The sequence below is a fragment of the Pocillopora damicornis genome, chromosome 4, assembly GCF_964200805.1.
Source record: "Pocillopora damicornis chromosome 4, jaPocDami1.2, whole genome shotgun sequence".
NCBI classification, from domain to species: Eukaryota; Metazoa; Cnidaria; class Anthozoa; order Scleractinia; family Pocilloporidae; genus Pocillopora; species Pocillopora damicornis.
Genome location: NC_142673.1, coordinates 15,946,331 through 15,959,554, shown reverse-complemented (window position 1 = coordinate 15,959,554; position 13,224 = coordinate 15,946,331). Strand labels below are relative to the sequence as shown.

Genomic DNA, 13,224 nt, shown 5'->3' with positions numbered 1-13,224 from the left:
ATCGAACTCAACTTGAACTTAATTCTCTCAGTGGACTTCTGAAGTGAAGTTCGACGTTTGAACTGGACCTTACTGAGACATTTTCCCTGTCGATTTTACCGTGTGACCGTTGCGCCTATCCTTTTAGAGGTTCTTCAATGCTTTGATCCGGCTACTAGCGACATAATGATCTTAGCCTTAACTGGAAGAACAAGATTGTTATGTTGCACGAGGAACACATGAAGCTTGGAAACGATCCTCGAACGACGAAGAATGTCATATGCGGAATGTCCTGCGTGGCAAATTAATGGAACTAAGAAGTGCTTTTGATCTCGCACACAATGACTGGAGATCTGTCCTTACGATTGAGTTCATGTACGCTAGATTTTGCGCTCCCACTTCGACTTGAGCTTTTATCGTGGTCATAGTCTTAGAGATTGTTCGATGATAGTATCTCTATAGCTGTGTTTTTCCTTTTTTTTCTCGTAAAGATGTATGTTTTGACGGCTTTCACGAAAGTCCGTAATTGCACGCGTGCTAGGGCGTATCTGCCAACTGATTTTTTTTTAAAGTCTTTTTATAATTCCATAAATGCAAAAAGGTCGCAACAATATATGGTATGTCCCTTATGGGTACAAATCCTAAAGCTGCATTGCTGATGTCGGGCTGCATGATAATTTAATTTGCGGCGATGTTCTATGGCTTCGAAATAAACTCACATTGAGTGGAACAAAAGTCTTACACTGTTGCAGTTCGTCCACGACCATGTCTAACATCTGCGTCAACGTGTAGTGAGTTCTCACCCTCCCTTCGAGGCGCGAAGGAATGGAACTGCTGACGCAACTGGTGGCTACGTGCAGATGTGCGCAAGCTGAAGTGCTGTGCCGTGGCGAACACTGGGTAAAACGAATGACTGACACTGTTGCGTAACCTGCGGGGTATCGAACGTATTTCTTTCTTGAATCGACGGTGTCTGAATGGATAGAGAAACGGGTTCGCCAGCGAATTCAGGTTAAAACAGGTGACTGGAAGCCAACCACCAATAATGAATAAAGAACGCATGCTCGGGAATGACTCGGCAGCGTCAAGAATTTCAGAGAAGGAATATACGTAGACTAGCAGTAGAACAGTTGGTAAAGTGAATAGGATAAAATTTGATGACACCAGCACTGCTATTTTCCTCGCTAGTCTCGCTTCACGTTTAATGCCGAACTGCATGCTGGATCTCCTTGCATAGCAGAATATCAAAATGTAAAGTCCTAGACTGATAAGGTAAAGAAGTACAAATATGGCCGAGATGCTTAAAGTTATGTTAGATGTTTGTAACAGATGTTTTCCTGTATGGAAGGGCATCGTGCACTGGAACCATCTGTGATATTCTAGCTTTCTTACGCCAAACAAAGGCAAGCTCGCAAAGGTGATCGCTCCTGTCCACACAAGAATTAAAATGATGAGCAAAGTTCTGGTTTTAACCTTGCCTCTGCATCTCTGGAAGTACACTATGACAAGATATCTTTCTACAGTTAGCATGAGAGAGGTGAATACAGCTGTAACCTGGCCTATAGTGAATACCATGCCCATGTATGTGCAGGTGGAGGTGTCCGTTTCCATAACAACTCGCGGCTTAACGTTTGAGTCACTGAATATGTTGTATTTGGCGATCATCACGCTGTGAACACCAATCAGAATATCGCTTAACGCCATACTGCCAACCAAGACGAATGAAATGTTATTCCTTAACAGTCTTGACGTCATAATCACAATGAGAACAGACATGTTGAGAACAACAATCAATCCTCCTAAGGCATACTGTGAAAGGAACAGTTTTCGAGGAAAGTCGTACAACTTTGTTAAATACGGTACAACGACATCGCGGTGGTAGCAATCCGAGCTGAAGTCACAGAAGCATTGTGGCGAGAAGCCTTGTCTCACAAATTGCACAGAAACTCCATAATTTACTGCCTTAGGGTAGTAGTAAAACTCCTCGAGAGTTACGTGACACTTCATCTCGCTTATCTCTCCTTCCCCACTCAAGCCATTTCCACTGAATTCCTCGTAATCTCCCATTTCCTCATCTCCTGACATTGTTTCATTTTCGGGAATCTTAAGGAGGTCGCAGGCAGAGCAGTGCGAGCTCCACGTAACCCCAAGAATCTCTTTGAGTTCGGGCATGTGAAGGATATGCTGATTGGGTATCCAGCCCTCGTTGCCGTTAATTTTGAGAACTTCAAGAAATGGCATGTCTCCTGTGGGATCCCCGTTCCATTCCTTCAGATTGTTGTTTTGGAGATCTCTAGATTATGAAAAATTACTTCTTTTGAATAAAATGAACTTTTGTTTAATAAAAAGAGTACTTTCTCTTTGTAACGAATAACGAACAATCAGGCTGGTACGTCATAGAAATTACCTGAAAACGAGGTAGGATTTACGTGAGAGAGGATGAAGCGAAAAGACTGGATCCTTCATATTAGTATCATTCCCAAAAGAATTCCTCATATGCATGTTATTTTACGACTGTCTCGTTTTCGGAGATCTAAGGAAGACCTGAAAATAACCAATTTTTTGTTGCGATCTTTGCTTTCTTTTGGACATCTATCCGTTCACCATCAAAGACAAGCAAGCAGCGTGCACAGTTCACGGAGCATTATTCCCTGTGGATTTAATACCTACGTCCATGGGAAGGTTTCTTTAGGGATAGAGGCTGTAAGGGGAATTCAGTCTCATCACATGCCTGTCTGTTGCTCTGTACAAGTGCTCCAGTATTTTAACCAAAAATTAGTTAGGAAAGGATTCATTAAAAAACTTACAAGATACGCAGGTTAGTCAAGCCTTTGAATGCATGTTCGTTGATGATTTCAATGCTGTTGTTTGACAAAGATCTGAAAGGAAAAACATTTCTCTTTGGTTAATTCCAAATGAGATATTCGACTCTTTGTGGAAAATACGTAAACTACGTAAAAAAAATATCGCTTTGTTGCATCTGACAGTTATAAATCAGATCAGCAAATATACTAAATAAGTAAACGTTGTGTTACTATGTTGTGAGAATCCTATGCAGTGTCATAGGGGATTATTACAAAGTACCCGAATCCCGCCGGAATGCGTCTGTCGTGACTCGTATACCATGAATTAATTGTCCCCACCTAAGGTCTTAAGACGTTGATGAGGCCCAGCCAATGAAAAACAAAAAAAATTGCTTTTACACTGCAATGAACCTCGCACAAAACATTGATCATAACGCGGGCACTTACAGAAACTCAAGGTTGTGAAGGTTTGTAAAGATTTCCCTTGGTATTACTCTGATTCCATTATCAGCAAAGGACCTGCGGATCGAAAAATTGCTGTTATATCAAACAAATCTCACTTTCGAGTTAATGACAGTGTCCTTGCGGACACCCATTATCAATGATCTTAAAAAGGCGAATTTAATAAATAATTGAACATAGATAAGCGGACATATTACTGCGACATAACGCGGGGGCAAGTCACTTCGGCGGAAATAAGAAACTTTCGTTGGTAAATTAGATTTTGGAGGAATTACCTCGAAGTACATCTACAAGGTGCTTCTTCATCCACTGTTTACAGATCAAATGGGAATTCGGAATGTTTTTTTATTTGTAGGGGGAGGAAAACCAGAGAATCCGGGGGAAAACACCTCTGGAGCAAGAACGCGAATTAACCATAAACTGAGATTAGTGGTGAGGAATATAAGCACCCTAATCACTGCGCTGTTCCCTGCTCCGGCGCTTCGTGTTTTAAAACCGCGTGCAGTAATCCGTGAAGCTTTCATGACATTTCAGAGTTCTTAAAGGTGGTTGTGCTCTTAATTCAAGCCTCTTAGTCTTGCTGTCAATTCTCATTGTTTATGGATTTCATAGAACATCCCTTGAAAATGTGCAAATCTCTCTTAATAATATGGACCATAGAAGTGCTTTAGTATTTAGTGCGACAAAACCGAGGTCATTACTATCGATGTTTACGGTTTTCAATTGATATTTTCTATTTTCAAAAGGGAAAAATTAACGGGGATAGTTGGTAGGGATTAAACTTTAATAAGAGGAAGCCTCAAAGCGTTGAATGTAGTCTAAACATTGCATTTAAAAAGACATGAAACAAATTAACTACACCTATTCATTCTCCCTTGCCTGGAGCATGCAACAAAGTTTTGAGATAACTGATCTTCTTTTACGAAGCGTTCTCCAGTGCAGGCTACTAACACTTAAAAAGAAAAGCAAGTCGCTTAGTCTGTATTTCTGGTCAGGAAGTGTTTCAGCCATCGCTTACATTTTATCAATTTTTTTTTCTTAACAATCATTTGCGTAGCAATGCAAGAGTGCTCTACGATACGTTCTTCGCTTTAAAGTTTCAATAACGGCATAACCGAGTTATGATCCTCTAAATTTTTTGTTTTAAGTGTCTCACTCATTACTTACAAAAAGTGGAGTTGCCTGGAAGAGTTGAATTCTACCGGCTCCTCCAGTTTGTTCACGACACATCTTCCATAGACACGATTCTTGTCATCGTGCGCGCACCAACACTGTGAAGAACACGAAGTCCAGCTGGAAAGATTCCTCATTTGCGTGATCTCTCCACGACAGTAACATCGGCAGAACGCAAAAAATGCCAGTAAAAGTAGAAATGTGTTCATCCTGTATCAAGAGAAAATAACCAGATTTCTTTCTTTCTGTGTTTATCACATCACTTTTGGTGTTATATGGATGCACGACGAAAACGATCGTCTGTAATATAACTACACTTGATAGGTTAAAAAAATTCAAGTCACAGTCATTCATTTTTTTTTTTCTTTTCAGCAAAATAAATGTGTTTGTCAGGGCAGTTTGTCCTTTAATCTTACAGTTTTTACCAAAAAAATCAGGACTCAAACCGTTTAAATCAGTGCTATTATTGTTCTGGGGTAGTCTGGTTATCGACGAAACATTTCGATTCGTAATTTAAGTGTGTTTCATTTTAGGGATCACTGCCTATCGATTTTTGCCATCGGTTGTCTGTTACCTTGTCGAGTTTGCTTGCTACTCTCCAAGAAGAAAGAAATGAACTGTATTGCCTGTTTGCAAAGCAAGGTGTTCAAATGTCTGCTGTCTATTTTCGTAGGCATTGGACAATGCTTTAATGTAAACATATTGTTAATTTGCAAGGGGAAATATGTCCTGATTTATAAGCGTGACAAATATGATTTCCCCTTGCCAAGTTATGAACAAATTTGGCTTTTAACCGAAATAATAAAAGTTTTCCTTTAAAGGCGGAAACTAGCATTTTGTTTAAGAAAACTGTATTTAGGAAAGTAAGTTATTTTAAGCCTGCTTTTAAATATTTTTTGGTGTCGCCACCACATTTTCGCCATTTTCTAGTATTATAAATGTTAATTGTTTTGCGCATCCTTTACAGTCGCCAGCGATAGAAATCTGGATCCAGGAGCAATACAGGCGATTAACGCCGTGCTCATAATACAAAATGTAGGGGTTATTTTGACGGTGCAAAGTTTGTGTGCGAAGCAATTAACAACTTGTCAAAAAAATACAACAACTTGATGGAGGTTTTTACCTATTTAAATGGAAGAACATCATCTGGTATCGAAATTGAATCGAAAAGATATCTTGATTCATTTAAGTTTCGCATTTCGTATATTATGCTAGGTGCGAGCGATGTTTCCGTGCTCAATAGTAAGATGAATAATGCATGAATTAAGGCTTCAGGAGATTACTTCATTATCATCAGAGGCTCTAGGAAAAGCATGGCACTCCCTCTGTTTCAAAATTATCCGTATATAGGCAGAACAAATTAAAATTGCATGGTAGGTGGACTATTTTGGCACAAAATTATCTTGTTCTGACAAAGTAACGTTGTATTAGTCAAATATGCTTTTTGTATTCCGTGCATCAAGTGACAGGGATTTTATCATATTTAGATTTGCTTCCCTTCTGTTTCCTTCCTAATGGTAAATTTTGAAAAGGCTCTGCTCTACAGTTGAAAAATTGCCATTGCAAATATCCTGTCTGACTTGATTTTTTCCTCTACGTTCAAAGATCATTTTTAAAAAAAAATTTACATCACGATATCTGCTTATCCTAAACCTGGAACTCTAAAGATCTAATGAGCAAAACTTGAAAGGAAATCTAGATTAAAAACAGCTTGTAAAAGAGCCAGTTACATTCGACTGTCAATTGGAGCCTTAAAGGAAGAGAAGAGTAGCGAATTAAAAAGTTATGGAGCCTCAAGTGACCATATTTTCATTACTACTCTACAGGAAGATAAACGAAGTTCTTTCATGACCTGGCATCTTGTCTGTCGCTTTTTAATTAAAAACGAGTTTTTGAGGCGGCAGAAGGCTCTTGGAAGACAAATTCTGGGCTAAAATATCAATTTTTTGGTCGCGTTTAGTCCCAGCTGCTTACAAGCTGTTTAAAACTCGGTTACTATACATGAGTTTTTTTCACGCGTAGACGAAAGAAAAACTAATTTTTTGCTCCCTGAACCAGTCCGGTCAACTAATGGATACTGAACATCCGTGTTCCGACCTCAGAATTAGTTTACATTTGCAATTTTGTTTCTGAGTGAGTACTGAAAGCCTTATCAATTACATATCACACTTAAATGCTCAAAAGGAGAGCTTTTTACGCGCTCCCACAAGAAAATATATCAGCCATAAAGGAAAAAATGTTTAAGGTAACAGCGATAATATCCTGAAGATAAAAAAGCAAATTCGATCGTTTGGCATCTCAAACCTAAAGTCTCTTTTTGAGTGAACAATCATGATGGTTTTAATCAGGAGTTGAATCATAGCATTCAGTTGAATAGCTGAATTTAAATTGCAGCGGAGAAAGGTGACACTATTAGTAAGATAGCAAAGAGTTCAGGCGCAATTTTCGATTAAAAGGAATAAATCCCGATCGCTCTTTTCTACCTTAGATAACTTCTGTTGTGCTTAGGAAGACTCACCTGCAGAAAAAATGATGCGAGGTCGAATATCTTTTAGTCAAAACTCAATATATCATTGGATTTTGTGGTTATCCTGCTTAAAAAATGATTATGAAGACGTTATGTCTCTGAGTTGTCTCACGGTTGCAGTTACTAATTCCCGATCCTTCGAGCACAAACTTAAGGGAATGATTTCATTAAGAATGGCCTGGTCAGCTTTATCAATCTCTTTTACAGTGATAGCTCATTCCGGTCAAAACAATTAATCAAAGTTTTTATTTATTTCCTGTTGGGTGGATGTCTGAATTTATAAATTTTTTTCGGTTTTACGACTAGAAGGAAGAGCCACCTGTAATGTTTAAATAGCTACCTATTGCAGCGAGGGGTAGTAAGAAGTTTTGTTTATCAGAGATGTAACGTTTTCCATGTTTCTCAACGATTTGTGGTTTTGTTTCATTTTAAAATTTGAAAGAGGATATTTTATCGTCGAGGTTTCCTCCATACCTAACTTCACCATCGTAGTTATATATTCGAGCTTTGAGGCGTTTTTTTTAATTATTATTTTCTTAAGATATTTTTAGAGTGCGTCAGTAACGATAACGTCGGCTCCTTCAAAATATGGAACAAAATCAATAGTAAGGTACCAGTTTACGCTGAAATAAATATGTGTTTTTAGAACATGCATACTGCCTTTACCTCTGTGGTTCTCTTTCTTGCTCAAATATATTTGACAAAGTCAAGCTTTATGAAATTTTGGATGATCTTCCTTTATTTTTTCATCAAAACAGGCCTAGACAAACCCCTTTCAGTTATTAAATGGCAATGTGAATGATAATATTTATTTACATAAGAAACTTTGCTGCTAGTTTCTCATCTCATTTTGGAGATAAAAATGATGGGAAAGCCATTTTCTCAGAATCTATTTGACTCGATTAAAGAGCATGAAATACTAAGCTTGTTTAGTCGGGTGCTGTGTTGATGGTTACGAAGTATATATTTAAAAAAAACGTCCTTTATTAGAATTGTTCATTATTGAGATTGTTTCCCTCACTCTATTACATGTTCACGCTTATCAAAGCGAAGCTGTAAGCGTCATTTATTTCCGGCCAAGGAATAAGTCGCAAACATTATTGCAGGCTAGGCTACATATTCGATTGGAAAAAAAGAGGGGGGAGGGGGGGGGTGCATAACAAGGCTAGAAACGTGTAATCACTGTAACTTCGTGCCGTTTGTGTAGTACAGCGTCCAAATTAAAAACCAATGCTTTTTAGAGTATCCCGTTGCGGTTTGGATTTAAAGGTTTGTGGATATTTCCAAATGTTTGGTTTCCTAACTACACCCCTCAGGCTTAAGGAAGTTTACGACAATAATCGTGAAATAACTAAACTTCCTGTTTTTTTTTTGTCAAACTTTGACATGTCCTCTCATTTAGGGTTCTCCATGTTTATGGCTTTGAATTTATTTCCGTCGTAGTTATTTTGGTTTCTCTTCTTTTTTTTCTCATTTGAGGAAAACTTTTAATCCAATGTTATAAGCCCTTCAATTTGTCGAATTGATTACTAAACGTAGGTTTTTTTTTCCCTTAAAAGATAAATCCTCGGAACTAATAAGTATCGCACAAATGACAGAGCGGAGTCTCGTCCGGGATAGCTTCACAATCACGACAGGATTTCGTCGGACTTTGGAAAGGCCACTTACAACAATTTGCATCACATCAGTTGAAACACGAGGGCAAGAATCTTTTAAACGTTTCTTGTAATCTCGATTATTTTTCCCTTTTTCAGCATTCGTTTTCTTGTAAGTCCACTAGAACATGAAAGCTCCTGTACGTGAAGCTTTCATATTGGAAGGAGGGTTTTTTTCCTTGGAAGTTTTCCAAAAGCATAGAGATAAGCGAAGGTGAAGTGCACAATTGTCGTGGATTACTCCCCAACGAAAAACCCAAGGAAGTCTGGCGACTTTACTTCATTACTCTCAGATGGCTCTGAAATGCCATTACAGTTTGCCAGAAAGCAGTATCATGGATCAAGAAATGGGAGAACGCTAGCTATGAATAAGTCTCTACCTTTAAAAGAAAATAAAGGGGTTCTCTCTTTGTGAGAATGATTTAGATTAATGTTAGAAGATCAAAACACATATACAATGCACCCCTTTATCTTTGATGGTGTACGGGCATTACCTCCAAAGTTCTCACAGTGGAATTCGCCGCGTGAGTCAGACGAAATGTGTGAGGAAACTAATACCTGGAGTTGAATCTTGACAGCTGGTGGCCAGGCAAAACGCAATCGTTAAAAGAGGTTTTGTTTTCGAAGTTTTTCACTTCCTATTTTAGGTTGTACAAATTTTTAAAAGGCAAAGAGCAGAACTCTTTCAGACAAACTGTTTTGACCACAATATATGCTTTCCGTCAACAGATAGGTGGACACACTTTCACTGATCTAAGAGGTTGCCCTTTGTTTGGAACTTTTTCTGAACATTTTTCTGAATATGTTTTTTTTCCACGACCACCACCAGTAAGGGAACACTTTGTGAATATCCATTTTCTTTCACGGTCAAATATTTTAAGAATTTCTTTCTTAAGCGAACTCGGCCATGTGACTTACCTTTTGCTACCTATGAGATGGCACATGTGAGGAAGTTAATGTTTGGGAAGTTATAATGAAATAATTACGGAATATTTCATTTCAATATTTCATTTTAGGACTCCAATTTTGAATTGAAAAGCGTTGTGGATACGCAAAATTGCCATTTCGCGTGTTAAACTGTCTAAAATCGCCCCAAAGGTATGAGGAGAACTTTGTTGCGACAGCCGAGTGAATTACCCGAGACGCTTTTCAGTGAGGTGCCCAAGCGTGTAGGGTCCATGATATGCCCATGAACAAAAGAACAAGAGGTAACATTACGTAATATTTCAGATATTTGTTGCTTATTAACCCGCATCTACAAAGAGAAAGGTCAGTGTACTCTTCCATCAATGTTGTACCCTGGCGATCCCTTTTCAGTGGGGGTGATTTCGCGAAAATCAATGATGCGTCTTATGACAGAATGGAGGCTATCATCAACCACAGCATTTGATGGAAAATTAGCTGTTTTCCCGTAAATTTAATAAGTTTTTGGGAGCCGAGGATAGATGCAAACGAACTAGAAAAGTTATTTTTAAGTTTTATTTAATCAAATAAATTCAATAAACTACGTGTACACTCTTACGCGCAAAGTGACACTGTTATAACCACCGTTATGGGATTGTTTTGACACCAAAGTGAGCTTAAAAAATAAAATTAAAAGTGCAAAATTTTGTCTGAAAATAATCAAAAGCGCTACTTGAAGCCTACGAATAACTGTAAAATAACATCTCTTTAGAATTGGCTTATTCAACCGTCAAAAAGCTTCTTTGTTACCAATGATGCATCCCTGGGCGAATTTTGTAAACAAGAATTGAGATGAAAGGTTCTTGATTCGCAGAGGAGATATTGGACGAAATTGCTTTACGCCACGAGTCGCAAACTAGCATCGGCTTGGGTGTTGTATACTTTCGACCACTCATTGCGGAACTTAAAGAATTACGAAAAAAGTGTAACTTAAATCTTGGGGTTAAAATCCGAAAACTTGCTTAGGGTTAAAAAGAGTGTACACCGTAAAACAATGAAACATTTTCTTTCGTCCTAAAGGTGCAGCCAAAATGGCAATTATTAAATTTCTACGCGCGAAACGAAAATTAGCTTCTACTTTTTCACTTACTTGAAAATACAATAGAAAAATGTGCTAACGTTTCTTCATTTTCTCGTTGTTGGAGTAAAAAAAAAGAAAAAATTAAGAAATCCAATACGAAACTTAGATCCTACCTCATACATGCAGGTATCTAGTTGCTATTCCTTCACCATTCGTTTCTGCCAACCGCTCAAAATATTTTTTCGATTCTTACTTGCGCTGAAAATGTAGAGGGAATGACAAACATTAAACCTAATAATGACTGACACCGCGGTACATATTTTATATTCCGTCACAGCTATCGAGGTTTTGCCCTCATTGCGTATTTTTTTAGATTTCTCGCTGTAAATGGTGAAAAATATTTTTACATATCTTGGTAAATACCACCTTGAGATATATTTAAACAGGAGAACCTCCTTTGTGACTTTTGGAGTATTACCGAGTACCTGGAAACAAGCGTTCAAACTGCAGATTACCTTAACAGGCTAGCGAAAAAAATTCATGTGAAATTCAAATTGAGAAAAGATCATTTCAGTTTAAGTCATATCAGCAGCTGTAGTGCGGGTCGGCTTATTTTATCTTGTTTTATGACAGGATATTAAGTTTTTGCAAACGCAATTTGGTTATTCACGTTACGTAAGTGACAAAAGGGCTATTTTTCACTGAAGACATCACTTGCGTCTCTCTCGTTCACTCTATTTAAGGGAAAAGGGATAAAAATGAAAGCTTGAGCACTAAAAAAATAATGTCGTTAAATTTTAAGCAATCAAACTTATAATGAAAATAAAGGAAAAATAGAAGAATTAAAAAAAAAACTCGATCGTTTTCTTCATGCCATGCGCCATCAATGATCCAAGTTCAATAGAATATTCCTAATTTCAGTTTAACATTGGTATCCAAATATCTTGTTACCTTCCAGATCTTTACTAAATGATAGCCTTGCGATTTAGGTTTTTTTTACTGATCGACATTTTTTTGTTGATACTTCTGAATCAAATAATGGTTATTGTGAAAACATAGGTATCTTGTTTAGTGAAATAAATGAGCAAATACGAAAGCCAAATTTAACGGATGTTGAACAAGTTTATCTGGCTTTTTCATTGCGTCCATAATTGAGGAGACTCTTAAAAACACATTACAGTGAGTTTTAAAACATCTAAAGTGCATGATGTGTCACCGAAAAATGGTCTTCATTACACAAAGTATTTGTGACTACTTAAAATGTCGGTACTGACTATTCTCAATAACGCATTTAACGAGTAAGTCTCATTAATATCCATGCATGGCTAAACAATGTTTCAGAAAAGAAACATTTTCTTTCTTGATGTAAATGAGCATAAATAAAGCTCTTGCAACATAAGTTCCAAAATTCATCCCTTTTTATAAAAGTGTTTCAATGACTATGTGGAACGTGTCATTTTCGTGATAGTTCTTCTAGATTTGATTCCGTACAAACTCGAAAGAGAATTACAATGAAGAAAAACCAAAACGCCCAAGGATAATGGTCGAAAAAACAATGCCAGCACGCATAATTTGATATAATTCACACAAACAAAACATACTTCTCTTTCTTATGCGGCAGCTAGTCGTCGCTTTGGGAAAATAATCAAGGTGAAGATAGGTTATCTATCTGACGCGAAATCTGTTGGTGAAAAGCTGACTTTGTTTTTCCAACGTTCTGAATCTTTTCTCTTATTTTGGACAAAGTAATGAAACATGGCGGAAACATACAAGTTATACCTAATCAAAATAAAGTAAAATCCTAGAATAAATTTTAAGCGTAATTTTTTTTATCGTGCCAGCGGTAAAGTAGGAATGTAAGATGAGATACAACAAATTTTAAATGAAAAAATTTACCTTGATTTTTACCGTGGTTCTCCGCAGTGCGTCGTTTATGAGTATCACCTGGTTTTGTTTGGACTGAGTCAAGTTACAAGATGTTATCTCTCTTATATGGAGAATGTCGAATTCATGTAGAGGTAGATAATTGATCTAAGACGGGAAATAATTACTCTCTCTAAGTAGCTGCAATTTCACCAAAAAATTGAATTGGAGGAGGCGTTTAAGATAGAAGGCCAAGAAAATTCTGGTAATGCTACGCTGGGGTTCACAAATGTGGAGTTAAGTAAACATCCGAAAATACCGCGGAAACGTCATCGATCGTCAAATCTTGTGACGTAAGAAGCACTTTTATTATAGATGTAAGACCAGGGTGCATTTTAAGTATAGAAAAGGTACCTGGTGACATGTATTAAGCGTTTTTCGAACACTTATTCGTGAAAAAAAATAACTAGAAATGGGAGCAGTATGAAAACATTAGGCTGTACTATTGGCTGTCAACGTCAATGATACGTAGGAGGTATTGCCAAATATGGTTGATGTAAGGAGCCCTTACTGTTTCGATAAGTTTTTAGGAAGTTCTTTTCATCACATTCTCGATGTCAAGCTAACTATAAAATTACGCCCACTCTAAGCCAAGCTTGTTCCTGTTATTTTAACTCCCGTCTGCGACGTCCTCTGGAAAGATGTAAGCCCTTTCAGGTCTGGTATGTCTTATGGTGAGTTTTTTACCGCTGAAAACGAATCCTAACTTGGACTGAA

At 37.5% G+C, this 13,224-nt stretch overlaps 1 protein-coding gene across 3 annotated transcripts; it reads right to left on the bottom strand.

Annotated features, from left to right (window-relative positions):
• Positions 1 to 446: 446 nt before the first annotated feature.
• Positions 447 to 12,661, bottom strand: LOC113686678 (uncharacterized). Of its 3 annotated transcripts, XM_089203291.1 has the most exons (6): positions 12,481 to 12,661; positions 10,758 to 10,842; positions 4,413 to 4,628; positions 3,231 to 3,302; positions 2,787 to 2,858; positions 447 to 2,272 (listed from the first exon to the last, which is right to left on the bottom strand). In XM_089203291.1, the coding sequence occupies exons 2-6, from the start codon at positions 10,760 to 10,762 to the stop codon at positions 718 to 720; spliced, it is 1,920 nt and encodes a 639-aa protein (XP_089059417.1). In that variant the 5' UTR covers positions 10,763 to 10,842; positions 12,481 to 12,661; the 3' UTR covers positions 447 to 717. The 3 variants fall into 3 exon arrangements, with proteins under 3 accessions (XP_089059417.1, XP_089059418.1, XP_027060123.2); XM_089203292.1 differs by lacking the exon at positions 12,481 to 12,661 and having other exon boundaries at positions 10,758 to 10,879; XM_027204322.2 differs by lacking the exons at positions 10,758 to 10,842; positions 12,481 to 12,661 and adding an exon at positions 6,937 to 7,120.
• Positions 12,662 to 13,224: the final 563 nt, after the last annotated feature.